Genomic DNA, 18,117 nt, shown 5'->3' on the forward strand with positions numbered 1-18,117 from the left:
CATATAGGTACTATTATTCCTATTTTTCTTATTAAAACAAAACAAAAAACTAAAGGCTAAGGAAGTCCCTGCTTCTACTCTTATCCATTCACAGTCCACACAGAAGTTATCATTTTATTTTTTTATATTTATATTTTAAAAAATTCATTGGAGTATAGTTGATTTACAATGTTAATTTCTGCTGTACAGCAAAGTGATTTAGTTATACATATCCATACATTCTTTTTCATATTCTTTTCCATTATGGTTTAATCACAGGATATCAAATATATTGGGCTGGCCAAAAAGTTCGTTCAGGTTTTTCCGTAACATAGTATGGAAGAACCCAACCAAGGAGGTTGTTTCAAGATGGCGGAGTAGAAGGACGTGTGCTCACTCCCTCCAGCGAGAGCACCAGAATCAAAACTAACTGCTGAACAATCACTGACAGGAAGACACTGGAACTCACCAAAAAAGATACCCCACATCCAAAGACAAAGTAGAAGCCACAATGAGATGGTAGGAGGGGCGCAATCACAATAAAATCAAATCCCATAACTGCTGGGTGGGTGACTCACAAACTGGAGAACGCTTATACCACAGAAGTCCACCCACTGGAGTGAAGGTTCTGAGCCCCACGTCTGGCTTCCCAACCTGAGGGTCCGGCAACAGGAGGAGTAATTCCTAGAGAGGCAGACTTTGAAGGCTAGTGGGATTTGATTGCAGGACTTTGACAGGACTGGGGGGAAAACAGACTCCACCCTTGGATGGCACACACAAAGTAGTGTGTGCATCAGGACCCAGGGGAAGGAGCAGTGACCCCGTAGGAAACTGAACCAGACCTACCTGCTAGTGTTGGAGGGTCTCCTGCAGAGGTTGGGGGGTGGCTGTGTCACACTGTGAGGACAAGGAAACTGGCAGCAGAGTTCTGGGAAGTACTCCTTGGCATGAGCCCTCCCAGAGTCCGCCATCAGCTCCACCAAAGAGCCGGGTAGGCTCCAGTATTGGGTCGCCTCAGGCCAAACAACCAACAGGGAGGGAACCCAGCCTCACCCATCAGCAGACAAGCAGACTAAAGTTTTACTGAGCTCTGCCCACCAGAGCAACAGCCAGCTCTACCCACCACCAGTCCCTCCCATCAGGAAACTTGCACAAGCCTCTTAGATAGCCTCATCCAACAGAGGGCAGACAGCAGAAGCAAGAACTACAATCCTGCAGCCTGTGGAACAAAAGCCACATTCACAGAAAGACAGACAAGATGAAAAGGCAGAGGGCTATGTACCAGATGAAGGAACAAGATAAAACCCCAGAAAAACAACTAAATGAAGTGGAGATAGGCAACCTTCCAGAAAAAGAATTCAGAATAATGATAGTGAAGATGATCCAGGACCTCGGAAAAAGAATGGAGGCAAAGATCGAGAAGATGCAAGAAATGTTTAATAAAGACCTAGAAGAATTAAAGAACAAACAAACAGAGATGAACAACACAATAACTGAAATGAAAAATACACTAGACGGAATCAATAGCAGAATAACTGAGGCAGAAGAACGGATAAGTGACCTGGAAGACAGAATGGTGGAATTCACTGCTGCGGAACAGAATAAAGAAAAAAGAATGAAAAGAAATGGAGACAGCCTAAGAGACCTCTGGGACAACATTAAACACGCCAACATTCACATTATAGGGGTGTCAGGAGGAGGAGAGAGAGAGAAAGGAACCGAGAAAATATTTGAAGAGATTATAGTCGAAAACTTCCCTAACATGGGAAAGGAAATAGCCACCCAAGTCCAGGAAGCACAGAGAATCCCATACAGGATAAACACAAGGAGAAACACGCCAAGACACAGTAATCACATAGTAATCAAATTGACAAAAATTAAAGAAAAAGAAAAATTATTGAAAGCAACAAGGGAAAAACGACAAATAACATACAAGGGAACTCCCATAAGGTCAACAGCTGATTTCTCAGCAGAAACTCTACAAGCCAGAAGGGAGTGGCATGATATATTTAAAGTGATGAAAGGGAAGAACCTACAACCAAGATTACTCTACCTGGCAAGGATCTCATTCAGATTCGATGGAGAAATCAAAAGCTTTACAGACAAGCAAAAGCTAAGAGAATTCAGCACCACCAAACCAGCTCTACAACAAATGCTAAAGGAACTTCTCTAAGTGGGAAACACAAGAGAAAAGGACCTACAAAAACAAACCCATAACAATTAAGAAAATGGTTAATAGGAACATACATATCGATAACTACCTTAAACATAAATGGATTAAATGATCCAACCAAAAGACACAGGCTCGCTGAATGGATACAAAAACAAGACCCATATATATGCTGTCTACAAGAGACCCACTTCAGACTTAGGGACACATACAGACTGAAAGTGAGGGGATGGAAAAAGATATTCCAGGCAAATGGAAATCAAAAGAAAGCTGGAGTAGCAATACTCATATCAGATAAAATAGACTTTAAAAAAAAGAATGTTACAAGAGACAGGGATCAAGGGATCAATCCAAAAAGAAGATATAACAATTATACATGCATCCAACATAGGAGCACCTCAATACATAAGGCAACTGCTAACAGCTATAAAAGAGGAAATCAACAGTAACACAATAATAGTGGGGGACTTCAACAGCTCACTTACACCAATGGACAGATCATCCAAACAGAAAATTAATAAGGAAACACAAGCTTTAAATGACAAAATAGACCAGATTGATTTAATTGATATTTATAGGACATTCCATCCAAAAATAGCAGATTACACTTTCTTCTCAAGTGCACATGGAACATTCTCCAGGATAGATCACATCTTAGGTCACTAATAAAACCTCAATAAATTAAGAAAACTGAAATCATATCAAGCATCTTTTCTGACCACAACACTGTGAGATTAGAAATCAATTACGGGGAAAAAAACGTAGAAAACATAAACACATGGAGGCTAAACAATACGTTACTAAATAACCAAGAGATCCCTGAAGAAATCAAAGAGGAAATCAAAAAATACCTAGAGACAAATGACAATGAAAACACGATGATCCAAAACCTATGGAATGCAGCAAAAGAAGTTCTAAGAGGGAAGTTTATAGCAATACAAGCCTACCTCAAGAAACAAGAAAAATATCAAATAAACAATCTAACCTTACACCTAAAGGAACTAGAGAAAGAAGAACAAACAAAACCCAAAGTTAGCAGAAGGAAAGAAATCATAAAGATCAGAGCAGAAATAAGTGAAATAGAAACAAAGAAAACAATAGCAAAGGTCAATAAAACTAAAAGCTGGTTCTTTGAGAAGATAAACAAAATTGATAAACCATTAGCCGGACTCATCAAGAAAAAGAGGGAGAGGACTCAAATCAACAAAATTAGAAATGAAAAAGGAGAAGTTACAGCAGACACCACAGAAATACAAAGCACCCTAAGAGACTACTACAAGCAACTCTATGCCAATAAAATGGACAACCTGGAAGAAATGGACAAATTCTTAGAAAGGTATAACCTTCCAAGACTGAACCAGGAAGAAATAGAAAATATGAAAAGACCAATCACAAGTAATGAAATTGAAACTGTGATTAAAAATCTTCCAACAAACAGAAGTCCAGGACCAGATGGCTTCACAGGTGAATTCTATCAAACATTTAGAGAAGAGCTAACACCCATCCTTCTCAAACTCTTCCAAAAAACTGCAAAGGAAGGAACATTCCCAAACGCATTCTATGAGGCCACCATCACCCTGATACCAAAACCAGATAAAGATACTACAAAAAAAGAAAATTACAGACCAATATCACTGATGAATATAGATGAAAAATCCTTTACAGAATACTAGCAAACAGAATCCAACAACACATTAACAGGATCATACACCATGATCAAGTGGGATTTATCCCAGGGATCCAAGGATTCTTCAATATACGCAAATCAATCAATGTGATACACCATATTAACAAACTGAAGAAGAAAAACCATATGATCATCTCAATAGATGCAGAAAAAGCTTTTGACAAAATTCAACACCCATTTATGATAAAAACTCTCCAGAAAGTGGGCATAGAGGGAAACTACCTCAACATAATAAAGGCCATATATGACAAACCCACAGCAAACATCATTCTTAATGGTGAAAAACTGAAAGCATTTCCTCTAAGATCAGGAACAAGACAAGGATGTCCACTCTTGCCACTATTATTCAACATAGTTTTGGAAGTCCTAGCCTCGGCAATCGGAGAAGAAAAAGAAACAAAAGGAATACAAATTGGAAAAGAAGGAGTAAAACTGTCACTGTTTGCAGATGACATGATACTATACATAGAGAATCCTAAATATGCCACCAGAAAACTACTAGAGCTAATCAATGCATGTGGTAAAGTTGCAGGATACAAAATTTATGCACAGAAATCTCTTGCATTCCTATACACAAATGATGAAAAATCTGAAAGAGAAATTAAGGAAACACTCCCATTTACCATTGCAACTAAAATACTTAGGAATAAACCTACCTAGGGAGACAAAAGACCTGTATGCAGAAAACTATAAGACATGGATGAAAGAAATTAAAGATGATACAAACAGATGGAGAGATATACCATGTTCTTGGATTGGAAGAACCAATATTGTGAAAATGACTATACTACCCAAGGCAATCTACAGATTCAATGCAATCCCTATCAAATTACCAATGGCATCTTTTACAGAATTAGAACAAATCATCTTAAAATTTGTATGGAGACACAAAAGACCCCAAATAGCCAAAGCAGTCTTGAGGGAAAAAAACCAAGCTGGAGGAATCAGACTCCCTGACTTCAGATTATACTACAAAGCTACAGTAATCAAGACAATATGGTACTGGCACAAAAACAGAAATATAGATCAATGGAACAGGATAGAAAGCCCAGAGATAAACCCACACACCTATGGTCAATTAATCTATGACAAAGCAGGCAAGGATATACAATGGAGAAAAGACAGTCTCTTCAATAAGTGTTGCTGGGAAAATGGGACAGCTACACGTAAAAGAATGAAATTAGAACACTCCCTAACACCATACACAAAAATAAACTCAAAATGGATTAGAGACCTAAATGTAAGACCAGACACTATAAAACTCTTAGAGGAAAACATAGGAAGAACGCTCTTTGACATAAATCACAGCAAGATCTTTTTTGATCCACCTCCTAGAGTAATGGAAATAAAAACAGAAATAAACAAATGGGACCTAATGATACTTAAAAGCTTTTGCACAGCAAAGGAAACCATAAACAAGACCAAAAGACAACCCTCAGAATGGGAGAAAATATTTGCAAATGAATCAACGGACAAAGGATTAATCTCCAAAATATATAAACAGCTCATGCAGCTCAATATTAAAAAAACAAACAACCCAATCCAAAAATGGGCAGAAGACCTAAATAGACATTTCTCCAAAGAAGACATACTGATGGCCAAGAAGCACATGAAAAGCTGCTCAACATCACTCATTATTAGAGAAATGCAAATCAAAACTACAATGAGGTATCACCTCACACCAGTTAAAATGGGCATCATCAGAAAATCTACAAACAACAAATGCTGGAGAGGGTGTGGAGAAAAGGGAACCCTCTCACACTGTTGGTGGGAATGTAAACTGTTACAACCACTATGGAGAACAGTATGGAGGTTCCTTAAAAAACTAAAAATAGAATTACCATATGACCCAGCAATCCCACTGCTGGGCATATACCCAGAGAAAACCATAATTCAAAAAGACACAGGCACCCCAATGTTCACTGCGGCACTATTTACAATAGCCAGGTCATGGAAGCAACCTAAACGCCCATCGACAGACGAATGGATAAAGAAGATGTGGTACCTATATACAATGGAATATTACTCTTCCATAAAAAGGAACGAAATTCAGTCATTTGTAGAGACGTGGATGGATCTAGAGACTGTCATACAGCGTGAAGTAAGTCAGAAAGAGAAAAACAAATATCGTATACTAGCGCATATATGTGGAACCTAGAAAAATGGTACAGATGAACTGGTCTGTAGGGCAGAAATAGATATACAGATGTAGAGAACAAACGTATGGACACCAAGGGGGGAAAGTGGCGGGGGTGGTGGTGGTGGTGGGATGAATTGGGAGATTGGGATTGACATGTATACACTAATATGTATAAAATGGATAACTAATAAGAACCTGCTGTATAAAAAAATAAATTAAATTAAATTAAAAAAAACAAAACACCCAACCGAACTTTTTGGCCGACCCAGTAGGACCTTGTTGTTTATAGAAGTTATCTTTTATATCAGATGGCTCACTCACTTGCTTAGAACCCAGCAACGGTTTCCTATTGTACATGGAAAAAAATCAAACTCATTATCACGGCCAATAATACACAACATAATCTAGCGCTGCCCCCCTGCCTCACCTCACCTCCTACAGCTTCCCCCTTACTTATTCCTCTCTAGTCATCTAGTGGCCTTCTCTCCAGCACTCAAACATGCCAAATTCATTCTACCTAGAATGTTCTTTTAGAACTCATGGCTCCTTCTTGTCATTCACGTTTTACTTTAAATGTCGCCTCCCCGAGTGACATTTAAACGTTTCTCAGCCATTTCCTCGCAAGTAGCCCACCAAGCACTCACTATTACTTTATTGTCACTCCCTGTCTTCACAGCAGTTCTATCTGGTATTTATTCTCTGGTTACCATTAATTTGCTTTTTGTTGCCCTAATAGAAAATGCACTACCACGAGAGCATGGTCTTTGTCTTATTTACTACTGGATCCCGAAGGCCTAGAACAGTGTTCTAGAAATACTTACTGAATGAATAAACAAAGAGTTTAAGCAACTGAACCCAAACTAGAACCCATGACTCCTAGCTTTTCTCTCAGCAATCACAGTAACAGCAAATCATCTTTCACAGAGAGTTTCCTCTGATTAGGAGGACTTAGTGGAAGCTAATCTGTGAACACGCTGGGTAGGAGAAAACCCAACCAAATTTGAACACTCAGAACTCATTGCTTAACCAAGATTTGACAGTCATTTTTGTCCCCAGTTAGAAATAAGCAAAGCACTTCACTGGACTGGGTTGGTTGGTATCAAAACTGCCACATTTAAGCGACGTCAAAAAGCAGAGGGGGAAAGAACTATGGAAAGGGGGAAATACCTACCATTCCAGAAGGTAAACTTACCGTTTTATTTCGTAATCGAATGATATCAGACACAGAACCAGCCCCACAGTACTCCATCACAATCCACAAGTCTGTGTTCTTAAAATAACTGCCATAATATTTGACTACATGAGGGCTAGAGAGAGACAATACAAGTTAGTTGAAAAGCCTTCAAACATCCCTATTAATTCATGCTGTTAAATACATGAAAATTAATTTCTCAGCTCAAAAGATCAATTATTCATATTTAAGGTTAAAACATGCACCCTCTTGATGAGAATGTAAAATAGTACTGATTTCTGGAGGGCAATCATAGTAGTGCAAAAATTGTGTGGGTCCCTCAACCCAGCATTTGTAAATCTGCAATTCATCCTAAGAAAAGAATTACAGATATTCAAAAAGAAACAGGTAACATCACAGTACTGTGTATAAAAGTGAAAATTTAGATACCATCTAAATGTCTGACATTAGGGAGTTTCTTTAAGAGATAATGATATATCCGTTTAATGGAACAACCATGAATCCATGGAAAATGTTATAGAAGAATACTTGATAATACGAGACGATATTCTGTTTACCAAAAAACAAACAAACAAAAATGCAGGTTACATAATAGCAAGCATGGTGAAAAAGAGATATGGAAGGATATGTATACCAAGTAGTATTTAACAACGATTCTCTCTCCAAAGAGAAAAGTGGTTTCCTTTCTTTTTTTATTTGCATTTTTCCAAGAAGTCACATATACTTTGTAACAAGGAAAAAAATAAAATCACACTACAATCTATTGTAAAGGAAAGATATTCAGAATCAGACCTGAAAGTTTGGGTCTTGAGGACAGATTTCAGAAAAAAGTTAAAATCCCTTTGAAATGAAATAATTTGTCCTCTGAAGCTACCAGCTTTAGCTAGATCATTATCAGGGCTAAATAATATTGCATAACATAGTACGGGAAGATGCTAAAACCAACTCAGCTGCATTAACTCTCAAAATTTCAAACACCCCTTCATCCTTGGGAAACATGCCAATGACAAGGACAGCAGGAAAAAAAATACACACATACACAAAATGAATATTAATGAAGAAATGGATGAATAAACCTCTTAAGATACAGATCACCACCCCTGCTCTCCCTTCCCTGAATTTCTATAGTATTTAATGCCTCTACAAGGCAATTACTGTCAGGTACTCACTGCCGGAGTATGTCCTATACAATCTTGTATTGTCGACTAGATTCTCCTGTACATCTATAAGTCTGGCCTGTCCGATTAAAGTCTATAAACTCTGAGAGGACCAGCACTCTGCCCTGTATCTCTCTGTATTTCTTAGCACAGAGTAGGCTCTTTGAAATCCCTCATCTTTAATTAGAGACATTTGCACACTCTGTTTGGAACACAGCTCTTGCACAGTCTATCAAAAGTGGCAAAGTTCCAATTTGCCCACTGGAAAGAGCTCCTGTAATGTATCTTATGCAAGAGGCAAAGAAAAACTGCTACCTTACTCTGGTCCCTCCAATCAAGAAATAGGAGGGTTTTAGCCAGTACAGAGTAACCACAAAAGTATAAAGAAAAAAAGAAAGGGAGGGAGGGAGAAGAGAACTGATTGCGTTCACAAATCTACAAGACTTAAGGGCTCCTGGGCAAAATGCCTAGCAGGTAGCCCCACCTGCCTTAAGGTACAAGCCTTACAAACAGGAGGTACTGAGTTGATCTGCGGACCAAAAGAGCTTCAGAAGGATGAAGGCAGCCTCAAGGTGCAAGACTTTCTCATTCTCCTTTCAACTCCCCAGAGCTGCCACTGCCCTTCAGTTTGTGTTTCTCACCAATCTAAACTGAGGAAGCCTGCTCCACCACAGTGACCTCCCATGTTGTCATGGAGCTTCAGGGCAAACCACGTGCTTTTCTGTGGTCGCCTGCTGGCCCGACTTCCTGCTTGCAACATTTGACAAATCTTAGTTCCTCAAAAATAAAATACTTAACTACTCTCAACTGGAATCATTTCTTAAAATTGTGAAGGAAGGAACAGAACAGTAATACATAAATAAGTATTCTCTTTTTATAGGTCCATTTGCTACACTAAGGTTTCTGGAGCGAAAACCATTTGAATGATCTCTTCTTAGCTGTCTCTGTAGAAATGTTTTCTCAATAGGAAGTAAGAGAGATCATTATCAAAAAAAAAAAAAAAAAGGCTAGCCAGCACCACCTTCTGCCTCCTTGCCTCTTCTTCCTAGTTTTGAAAAGGGCTAAACTGAAACAAAACAATGCAAAAATAGAAACTCTGAAAGTTTAGCTGCTGAAACACAATCTTTTTCATCATTTTTCTTTCTGAAAAGAACATTCGTAGTGATTCCACTAAACTCTTCCGTTTGCAAACTACCTAAGTAAATGCAATTCTAGGCGTCAAACTCTAAATTATCACAGCATGTTCGAAACCATGTTATCTCCAAAATAACACCAGATGCCTTTACCTGTCACATTGCTGCATTATAGAGATTTCTTTGATTATCTCCTGCAGGTCTGACTCCACAGGAACTTGCTTAATAGCAACAATCTGACCTGTCTCTTTATGAATAGCTTTGTACACGCTGCCATAGGACCTGTAATTGGGGGAAGGAGAACATTTACAAAGTCAAAGCAAAGCCAAGAGATAAAAAGTGGTAAAACACAAGCAACTCACCATTCTAATTTATATCCCTACATGCCCAAGACATATATACTTAGCTACACTTGCAAAATTGAGATAGCTAAAGTACTTCAGGGAAAAATTGTCCTTAAGAGAACTTACCACAAAATGGCATCTTAAAAACTTCACATTTAAATTTTACTGAATGTATTAGTAGGAAATAACAGTGATAATTACAGTATCTACCATGTCTGATGTCTGCTAGAAATTGCATCATCTGAGGTTCATCCTTACAAAAAAGGGGGTCATGAAGGGTTCATCATCCCTATTTTACAGGCAAATGTGAAAAGGCTCAGAGAGGTTACATGACTTGCCCAAGGTCACATAAGTGATAAATAAGCGGTCAGTCCAGGATATGAATCCAGGTCTGTCAGAATACAAAGACTAGATTCTTTCCACATCTGTATTGGGGTACAAAAATGGGGGTCTTGGTTTTCTTGCACTCATTCTAATACCATGAGGTCTTTTAGTCCTTTCTCCTCTTACTTGCAATAATACTTAAAACATTAAGGAAACTAAAAATGTAAGCCTCTTAAATGCTAGTATCAGGTGAACAGAGCACATACAAATTCTTTTTGCCTTTTGCTCCATCTTCCCTTACGAGTTTATTATCAAGATAAATAAAAGGTTATGTAGCTATTCAATTTGGGGGCTAAAAGAACAGTAGATTCAGAATCTAAAGACCCAGGATTGGAGTCCTACCACCACTACATATCAGCTCTCATTTACAGACATATTATTAACCTTGTGCCTCAATTTTCTCACCTGTAAAATGACAACAATACTACTACAAGACAATTGTGATGGTTAAATGAGATATCATCATCTTGCATAGATTATATTTTCACTGAAATTCTGGATGGCTGTCAGTGAAATAACGAGTAAATTGTCTTTCATATTTCCCAAACACACCTGTTTCTTCATACTGTCTTAGTGAAAAAAAAGATCATAACAGTGCCACCTAATACATCAAAGTAGCTGAGTGTTCTAACAAAATGATGCTCAAGGATTGTTTCAATGTGAAAGTCACAGAAAACTTTTTTTAAAAATCTATGTAGAGCACACAAAAAAAATTTCCATTCCATCAGAATCCCTTATATTGGCAAAACTAGTATAATGATACTTAAATGTTGCCTAAAACTTTTTTTTTTTTGCCAGGGAAAGGCAACTGCTGACCATGTCTGGAAGATCCAACCACTGACCCTTCTTCCTTGATACGATAACCCTGATTTGTGAGGGTGGCAAATGCTTGGTCCCCGGGGATAAAGCACGGTGGTCCAAGCCAGTTGCAGGATTTCTATCCCCTTCTGCCAGTGACTGAACTAGTAGTAAGCATATGACCTAGTTCCAGCCAATGAAATTTAAGGGGAATTCTTCTGAAGGGTCTCTAGGAAAAACTTTCCTCCCTGGTAAGAGAGAAGCAAACAAGGTGGCCCATTTTCACCTGCCACTTCCTTTCCTGCTTTGGTTACTGTCACATGAGGCATGATGCTTGAAACTAACACGGCCATCTTGAGACTATGAGAATTACACAAACGCTAAACCATTATCAAGCCAGTTAGCCATTCTGGAATCTTTCACCCCCAGATTTTTTGCTACTTAGTTATTAAATGCTCTTATTGGTTAGCCACTGTTAGTTGGGTATTCTGTAACTTCATTCAAAGTTATTCTTGATACCCTAGGTCCCATACATGTGAAAAGGTCTTTATTTCACCCTCACTCTGGAATGAGTTTTTCTGGATATAGAATTCTTCTTTGACAATAGTTTCCCTCAGCTCTTTTACTGTAGTTTTTCATCTTCTATTGCTGTAAAGAAGTCAGTTGTCATCAGGTTATCATTTTTCATGGGTAATCTCTCTTTCTGTAGCTTTTCAGATTTCTCTTTATCCTTAACATTCTGTAATTTTACTATAACTAGAAATCGATTTATTTGGCACTTCATAAGCTTCTTCAATCTGAAGGCTTTACTCAAGTCTGGAAAATTCTTAGTATTATCTCTTTATTTCCTCTCTGTAACTTCTAATCTCCTTCTAGAGTTCCTATTGGACCTATATTGGACCTCCTCAATCCATGCTGTCTTCCTAGTTTCCAACAGTACATTTTTGTCCTGCATTCTGTGATCAGTCTCACTTCTAGCTTTCAATTCACAAATTCTCTCTTCAGCTTGTCTAGTTGACTGTTTATCCAATTTATTGGGCTCTAGAACTTCAATTATTGTAGTTTTCATTGTCAAGATTCCCAACTTTTTCTTTTTCATGGGGTTGTTCATGTTAATAATCTCGTGTTCTCCTTTTAAGGATGTTATTCCCTCCTTTTACCTTTTTGAAAATCGTAAACAAACGTTAAATCCTGTTTCAGATGGCTCCATTATTTCTATTTCCTTGGGTGGGAGTTCTCCCACTTGTTAGGTCTGTTGATTATCTCACGGCACTGGATTTCCTTGTATGGGTTTCCTTTTATTTTGAATGATTCTTCTCTACACAGTGCTCACTGTCATGAGTGTTTCATGATGTCAGGATGGTTTCACGGTTCCCCCAGCTCAGTCATCTAGGCTGTACAATTTAAACCAGGTCTTGCACTAGGATTTAGGGTTTTCACCCCTCAAGACACCATACCTGAATACAGTCCAGGCCCAGTTCCTATAGTCAGACCAGTCCCTCTGCTTTTTCCCCAGGCCACAGGCAAATGATACCACAACTTCATACAGGAAGCCCATCTACAGTCTCCCAACAAGGACAAGGCATGCTTTACTCTCCTCTTACTACAACAGCTATCTTTTCTATCCCTGGTCTATAGCTGGCTATGTATCCTTATATTTAAAAAAATAATTTTCATTTATTATTCTTATATATTTGAACTGGAAAGGAGAGGTTCCTACGTGCACTTACTCAGCAGTCTTGACCAGAACACCCTCCACACCTCACTATGCTATCTTGACAGCCAAGAAAACTCCAAGAGCTCATAGGAACAATTAAGATTCATGATTCCACAGATCACACTTACAGTACAGAGGATTTAGAAGGCTTCAGCAGTCATGCTCCCTTACAGGCAAGTCCCTTAAGACCTAATTCCCTACAACAAAAACTACAGTGATTCAATGAATTTTAACTGGCAGAGAATAAAGATGGTGGGAATGGAGGTGCTTCACGCAAGCTATGCAAGGCAAGGGTCAATGCAGAAACATAGAAATTATACAGTATTTGAGGCCAAATTAACCAGGCATAAGTCTTAATACCACTCACTAGCTATGAAACCATGGGCAAGATGTTTTTGTTATTATCCTATGATTAAAAACTTAAATGAGTCAATGTGTAAAACTTTAAGTATAAGAGAAAAAAAAAAGGCGCTAGGCTCTAATTCAAAACACTTTCCAAGTGCTATCCATCCATCCTGGTCTGGAGCTTTGGCTCTGCTCTGCCACAGATCCACATGATTTCCTCAAAATGCAGAATAGCTGCAGCCTTGGGAATCCGACACAATCTTTTAGCCAGAACTCATTTCACAAAGCCCATGTCAGTGAGAGTTCACAATCCATTCATTTTCCAGAACTATTTAGGGATGGCATGGCCATTTGTGTTTAGGAAGGAAGCACAGTTTGGGTTTTCCTTTGGGATTTTGCTCATTAAATGAAGCTTGTTCAGGCTCATTCAGTCGGGATGACAGAAATCCAAGCACTTGTGGTATCATTTAAAAAAACAATATGATGATAACATGGGAAGATCTGAGGTTTTAATTGTTTTCTCTCTGGTGATGTCTTTACAGGGAAATTTCCAAGGTCCTTAATGAAGACATCCATAGATCTAAAACATAATTTAAAATAATCATAATTAGCTTATTTCTCCTTATTTTACATTCCTGATCACTCTCTGTCTACAGTATTCTTTTGACATTCCTCACAACCAAACAACCCAAACAGAGCTCCCTTCAAGAACACCTAAATATACTTTAAGACTTAAGACTTAACTTTGTCATGATAAGATCTGAAAAAATGCTTCAATTGATATATTTAAAAATAAAATAATAATAGTTGCCATTTAACGAGGTCTTATTAGGTGACAAGCACTGTACTAAGTACTTCAGTCCCATCTCATGAAACACTCAACATAACCCTATGAGGGAGATGCAAATATCCCCACTTTATAGTTGAGGCTTGCGAAGTTTCAAAATATTCAGCAATTTGCTCGAGCTCACTTGTTTATTATGACTAATAAACAGTAGAGCAAGTTTTAACCCAGGTATGTCTAACTTCAGAGTCTAGGTTCTTACAACTGTAATATACTTTCATTAAAAATGAAAGAAACAAGTTAGTTACATACATAGTCAACTATGCCTACCACTCTTGATCTTATTCTAAGTATAACCTGTGAGCATGGTTAGATTAAGGGCCTTTGACTCATTGCCTTGAGGAAATACCAAGGATATCAAGTTAGAGCCGAAAATGGCAGGCAAGAGACATAGAAGGACTGGGTTTCTCCCCCTCATACCTTTAACAATGCCAAGTCAAATTGTGGTTTCAGATTCATCGTGTACTTGTCTTTTAGCAGCGCAGCTGGTGTCATCTTTTACTTCCCTTCTCTGCTTGATTTCTTGCTTGATTCCAAAGAGTATTTTTCCAACTTACAAAAAGATGATGACTAATGTTTTTCACAAGGAGGTAATCCATGAAAACCTATTCCATGTAATCCAGGATTGGGTTTAACATTGCATATCTATATTAGGCATAAATAACACTAAACTCCAAAATAATCTAATGACATATAAAAGCTGATTTTAAAGAACAGACATTAATTTGACATTTTTATAAGTTAACATTTCAGGTCTTCTCTTGAACCAAAAGTACTCCCAAGAGATTTTACAAAATTACACACACACCCACACGTTTATTTGCTTATATATGCATAAACTACCTCTGAAGAACACATAAAAAACTGCTATACTGGTTGCTTCTGGGTGGCTGAGAGATAGAGACAGGAGGCAAATTTTTTTCATTGTAACACTTTTACACTTTTTAAATTCTGAATCATGTGACTTGATTACCTATTCAAAAATGAACAACAAAAACTTAAGAAAGGGTGTCTCTAATATTTTAATGTCTTGGTCCTTAAGAAAAAGAAATAAACATACAAAGATTAAAAGCATCAATATATGCAAAAGTATAAAAACTTATGATATAACCTTTATTGTATCAGGAAAGCCAATGACGGCCACTATCTATTACCAAATATCATTTCACCAGTATTTTATAAACTCATTCACAATCTGTGTTTCAAGAAGTCCTCTGGTTCCCAATCTGTAATTCTGGATCTCTTAGGAAAGATGTAAAGGTAGTGACAGTCCTTGACTTATTTACTGTATTTCCCAAAGCTGCATTAACTATTGATAAAATGCTGAATTCCATTTTTTGGGGGTTTTTTTGGGTTTTTTTTGCTGCTCCCCGTGGCATGAAGGATCTTAGTTCCCTGACCAGGGATGGAACTCGTGCCCCCTGCAGTGGAAGTGTGGAGCCTTAACCACTGGACCGCCAGGGAAGTCCCTCCATTGTTTTTTTTCATGAAACAAGTTATTGCATATCTCTCAGAAGCTATGAACAGAAAATTAAAATATGTCTGATTAATAAAAAAATTTTAAATGAAGTAAAAACTAATTAGTGTTATCTGTTAAATAGATAAGATCATGCAAACCACAGATTTTACAAGAGAGAAAACAATAGATGTCCATGGTGTTGAAAAGACCAGGAATCACTATATCTGTCTACAGAACTGATTGGGGGAAGAGGGAAAGGGCATTTCAAGCATTAAATTTACCTCCTACACTACCCAGAGCAGTGGTGATATGCAACATTCCCCTTTCTTTTCCTTAGTTTTCCAAATTATTGCCACGAGAAAGGTTCACATCCTTCTGGTGTCGGGGCAGGAAAAAGACTGGGACCTACTCGTCCACCTACATTTTCTGTGTACTCACCCTTCTCCAAGTTTCTCTAAGACATCAAACACTTCTTCTGGTTGTTTAGTTAAACTATCTTCATCTAACTTTTTCAGCTGCCTGTGGATGAAGAAATTGAAACATAAAATACATTTTACTTGCTAGCAACTAGAATACAAAATGCATTATTTATTTTACAATTAGCATCTTAGGAATTTCTTTACAAAGTCTTCACTGGTAAATGACAATAAAGGCAAGCTAAGAGACCTCTAAGGGAAGCTGAAGGGCTGGTCTATGGACATGTTACACATGTCCTTGGTCACCCTGAACAGCAGAATCAGGACCAGAGGGTGAAGAGCTACCAAGAGGCTGACTTCAGTTCCACAGGAGTAAGAATTTTCTAACAAAAAAAGTTGTTACGAAATGGTTTAGACTGCCTTAAGAAGTCCCTAGATTCCCACCACTGGAGCATCTAAACAGTAAATGAGTCCTCATGTGGCTGAAATGTTATAGAGTGGATTTAAGTATTAGCTATAACCTTCAGAATCCATTTAAATCTTGAGATTCCATGAATTAAGATGGCATAACTCTCTGTTCAGAAAAGACGTTTAATGCAAGCTTAGCTATGAACTGAAACATGGTCTTAGACTAGAGGCCAAGGAAGACATAGAAGAGTCTTGCTCTCCATTAGCAAGACTTTGGTACTTCTGTCGAAACACGTGGATTCTGTAGGTATCACAGAAACAGAAAGTGGAGAGTATACACTCAGACGTGACCAAAAGTAAAAAATAACCAGGCAGCTGGGAGTTTCAGATAGTCTCACCAAGACTCTCTGATGGGCAGTTGTATACCTGACTATTCCCCGAAATCAAAGATAGGTGCTGCTCACAACTTCCAGATAATTTGGATTTTTCTGACTATGACAAACATGGGAGGTTAAATTAAGAGTAGGGTTTTTAAAAAAAAAACTCTGAGACCTCTGAAAATTATTAACAGGCTTAAAGGAGGAGTTTGCTAAGGACTATTTGCGTGTGTGGGTTCTACACAATGGTTTCCTGAAACTACAAAGGACAACAAAGAAAGGAGAGCTCAGGAAATGGTGAAATATGGAAGTAGTCCACCGAAAATTTCTTTGTAAAGAAAAATGTTTAAACTAGGTGGACAATACCAATTTTTACAAGAAAAGACTTGAACAAAAAAATACACATACACACACATACACATAAATGTGTACCTTCCTAGATATAGTGGCAAAACCATGAAAGAAGCCAAAAAAGAGAAAAAAAAAAAAAACCCCACACACCTGAACACATCAAGTGTATCCACCAATAAACGCTGATCTCAAAAAGACAATCTTAACAGGATTTTACAAATGTCAAAGACTAGAGAAATGGAGAACTGCTCCAAGTCAGTAACTGTCATAACTTGAAAATTAACATGACCACACCGACCTTTGAAAATCAAAAGGTCCGAAGAATTAAATTCCAATGACATAACAAAAATTCCGTTTCAAAACAAGAAGGACTGAAGTGAAACTCCTCTTCAATGTCAGAAGTGAAATTTCTATGAACTCAGAAATTAGAATGAACATCTCATAACCCGGGGGAGGGGGGTGAAGCATTGAATTTATAACTGTTTAAACAATGGACAATACCTCATTGCTCAAGTATAATTACAGTTTTATAAACAGTTCATATAAAGGAAGATCAAATGTGTTCCTTTGAAGTGGTGACTTCGTGGTTTACAAAAAGCAAAACTCACTATTTCAACTATTACAGAGAACACAGCATAACAAAGGAAACGGCCACTGCCATGAGAGACAGCTGCAGGCCTCTGATAATACTGTGACAGACAAACTTTATATGAGTGCTCAGATACTTCTTTAAAACAATCTAAGTGGGGTTTTTGTTTGGTTTGGGTCCAGTCTTAAGGGATCTTTTTATCTCTGGTGCCTGAACCCAGAGGTGGTCAATAAGAACATTTGTTAAATGGATTAATGAATGCAATGATGAGAATCATAAACCTTTCTCAGCAATCCTTGTGAGGTTTCAAAACTAAAAAGAATTTTGCCCTGAAAAAGTATTACTGTGTTATCGACAAATAAGATTTCTATGGAAAATCTTTTGATAAGGGACTCAATGCTATTTTTGACATGAGTCTTCATGGAAGAAGCATTATAACCAAGCAGCCCAACTCTGATGATTCAGCCCTCTCAGCTGTACTTCCCCAGGTCCTAGGTAGTTTCACTGCTTGCTCATAACTTAACAGGCCTGGCCAACACAGCCTCCATGGATCCAACACAGGGGGATGCTCTGCTCCTAAGTCAGATGGCCACGTGGACGGCCAGCATCCCAGAAATGTACTCTACA

General features: G+C 38.0%; 1 protein-coding gene across 2 annotated transcripts in view; it reads right to left on the minus strand.

The window, feature by feature from the left end:
- The window catches only part of STK4 (serine/threonine kinase 4), a 94,311-nt gene that overhangs the window by 72,810 nt on the left and 3,384 nt on the right, over positions 1-18,117 (minus strand). The window contains exons 1-5 of one of the 2 annotated variants that reach the window (XM_068565815.1): positions 15,788-15,810; positions 14,311-14,495; positions 12,830-13,626; positions 9,612-9,740; positions 7,169-7,283 (exon numbers count right to left, since the gene is read on the minus strand). In XM_068565815.1, coding sequence (XP_068421916.1) covers positions 7,169-7,283; positions 9,612-9,628 — 132 coding nt within the window. In that variant the 5' untranslated portion in view covers positions 9,629-9,740; positions 12,830-13,626; positions 14,311-14,495; positions 15,788-15,810. Of the gene's footprint in view, positions 1-7,168; positions 7,284-9,611; positions 9,741-12,829; positions 13,627-14,310; positions 14,496-15,787; positions 15,869-18,117 lie in introns of those variants that run through there. The other variant, XM_068565814.1, reaches the window with a different exon arrangement.

This window comes from Eschrichtius robustus, chromosome 16 (assembly GCF_028021215.1).
Source record: "Eschrichtius robustus isolate mEscRob2 chromosome 16, mEscRob2.pri, whole genome shotgun sequence".
In the NCBI taxonomy this organism is placed as follows: domain Eukaryota; kingdom Metazoa; phylum Chordata; class Mammalia; order Artiodactyla; family Eschrichtiidae; genus Eschrichtius; species Eschrichtius robustus.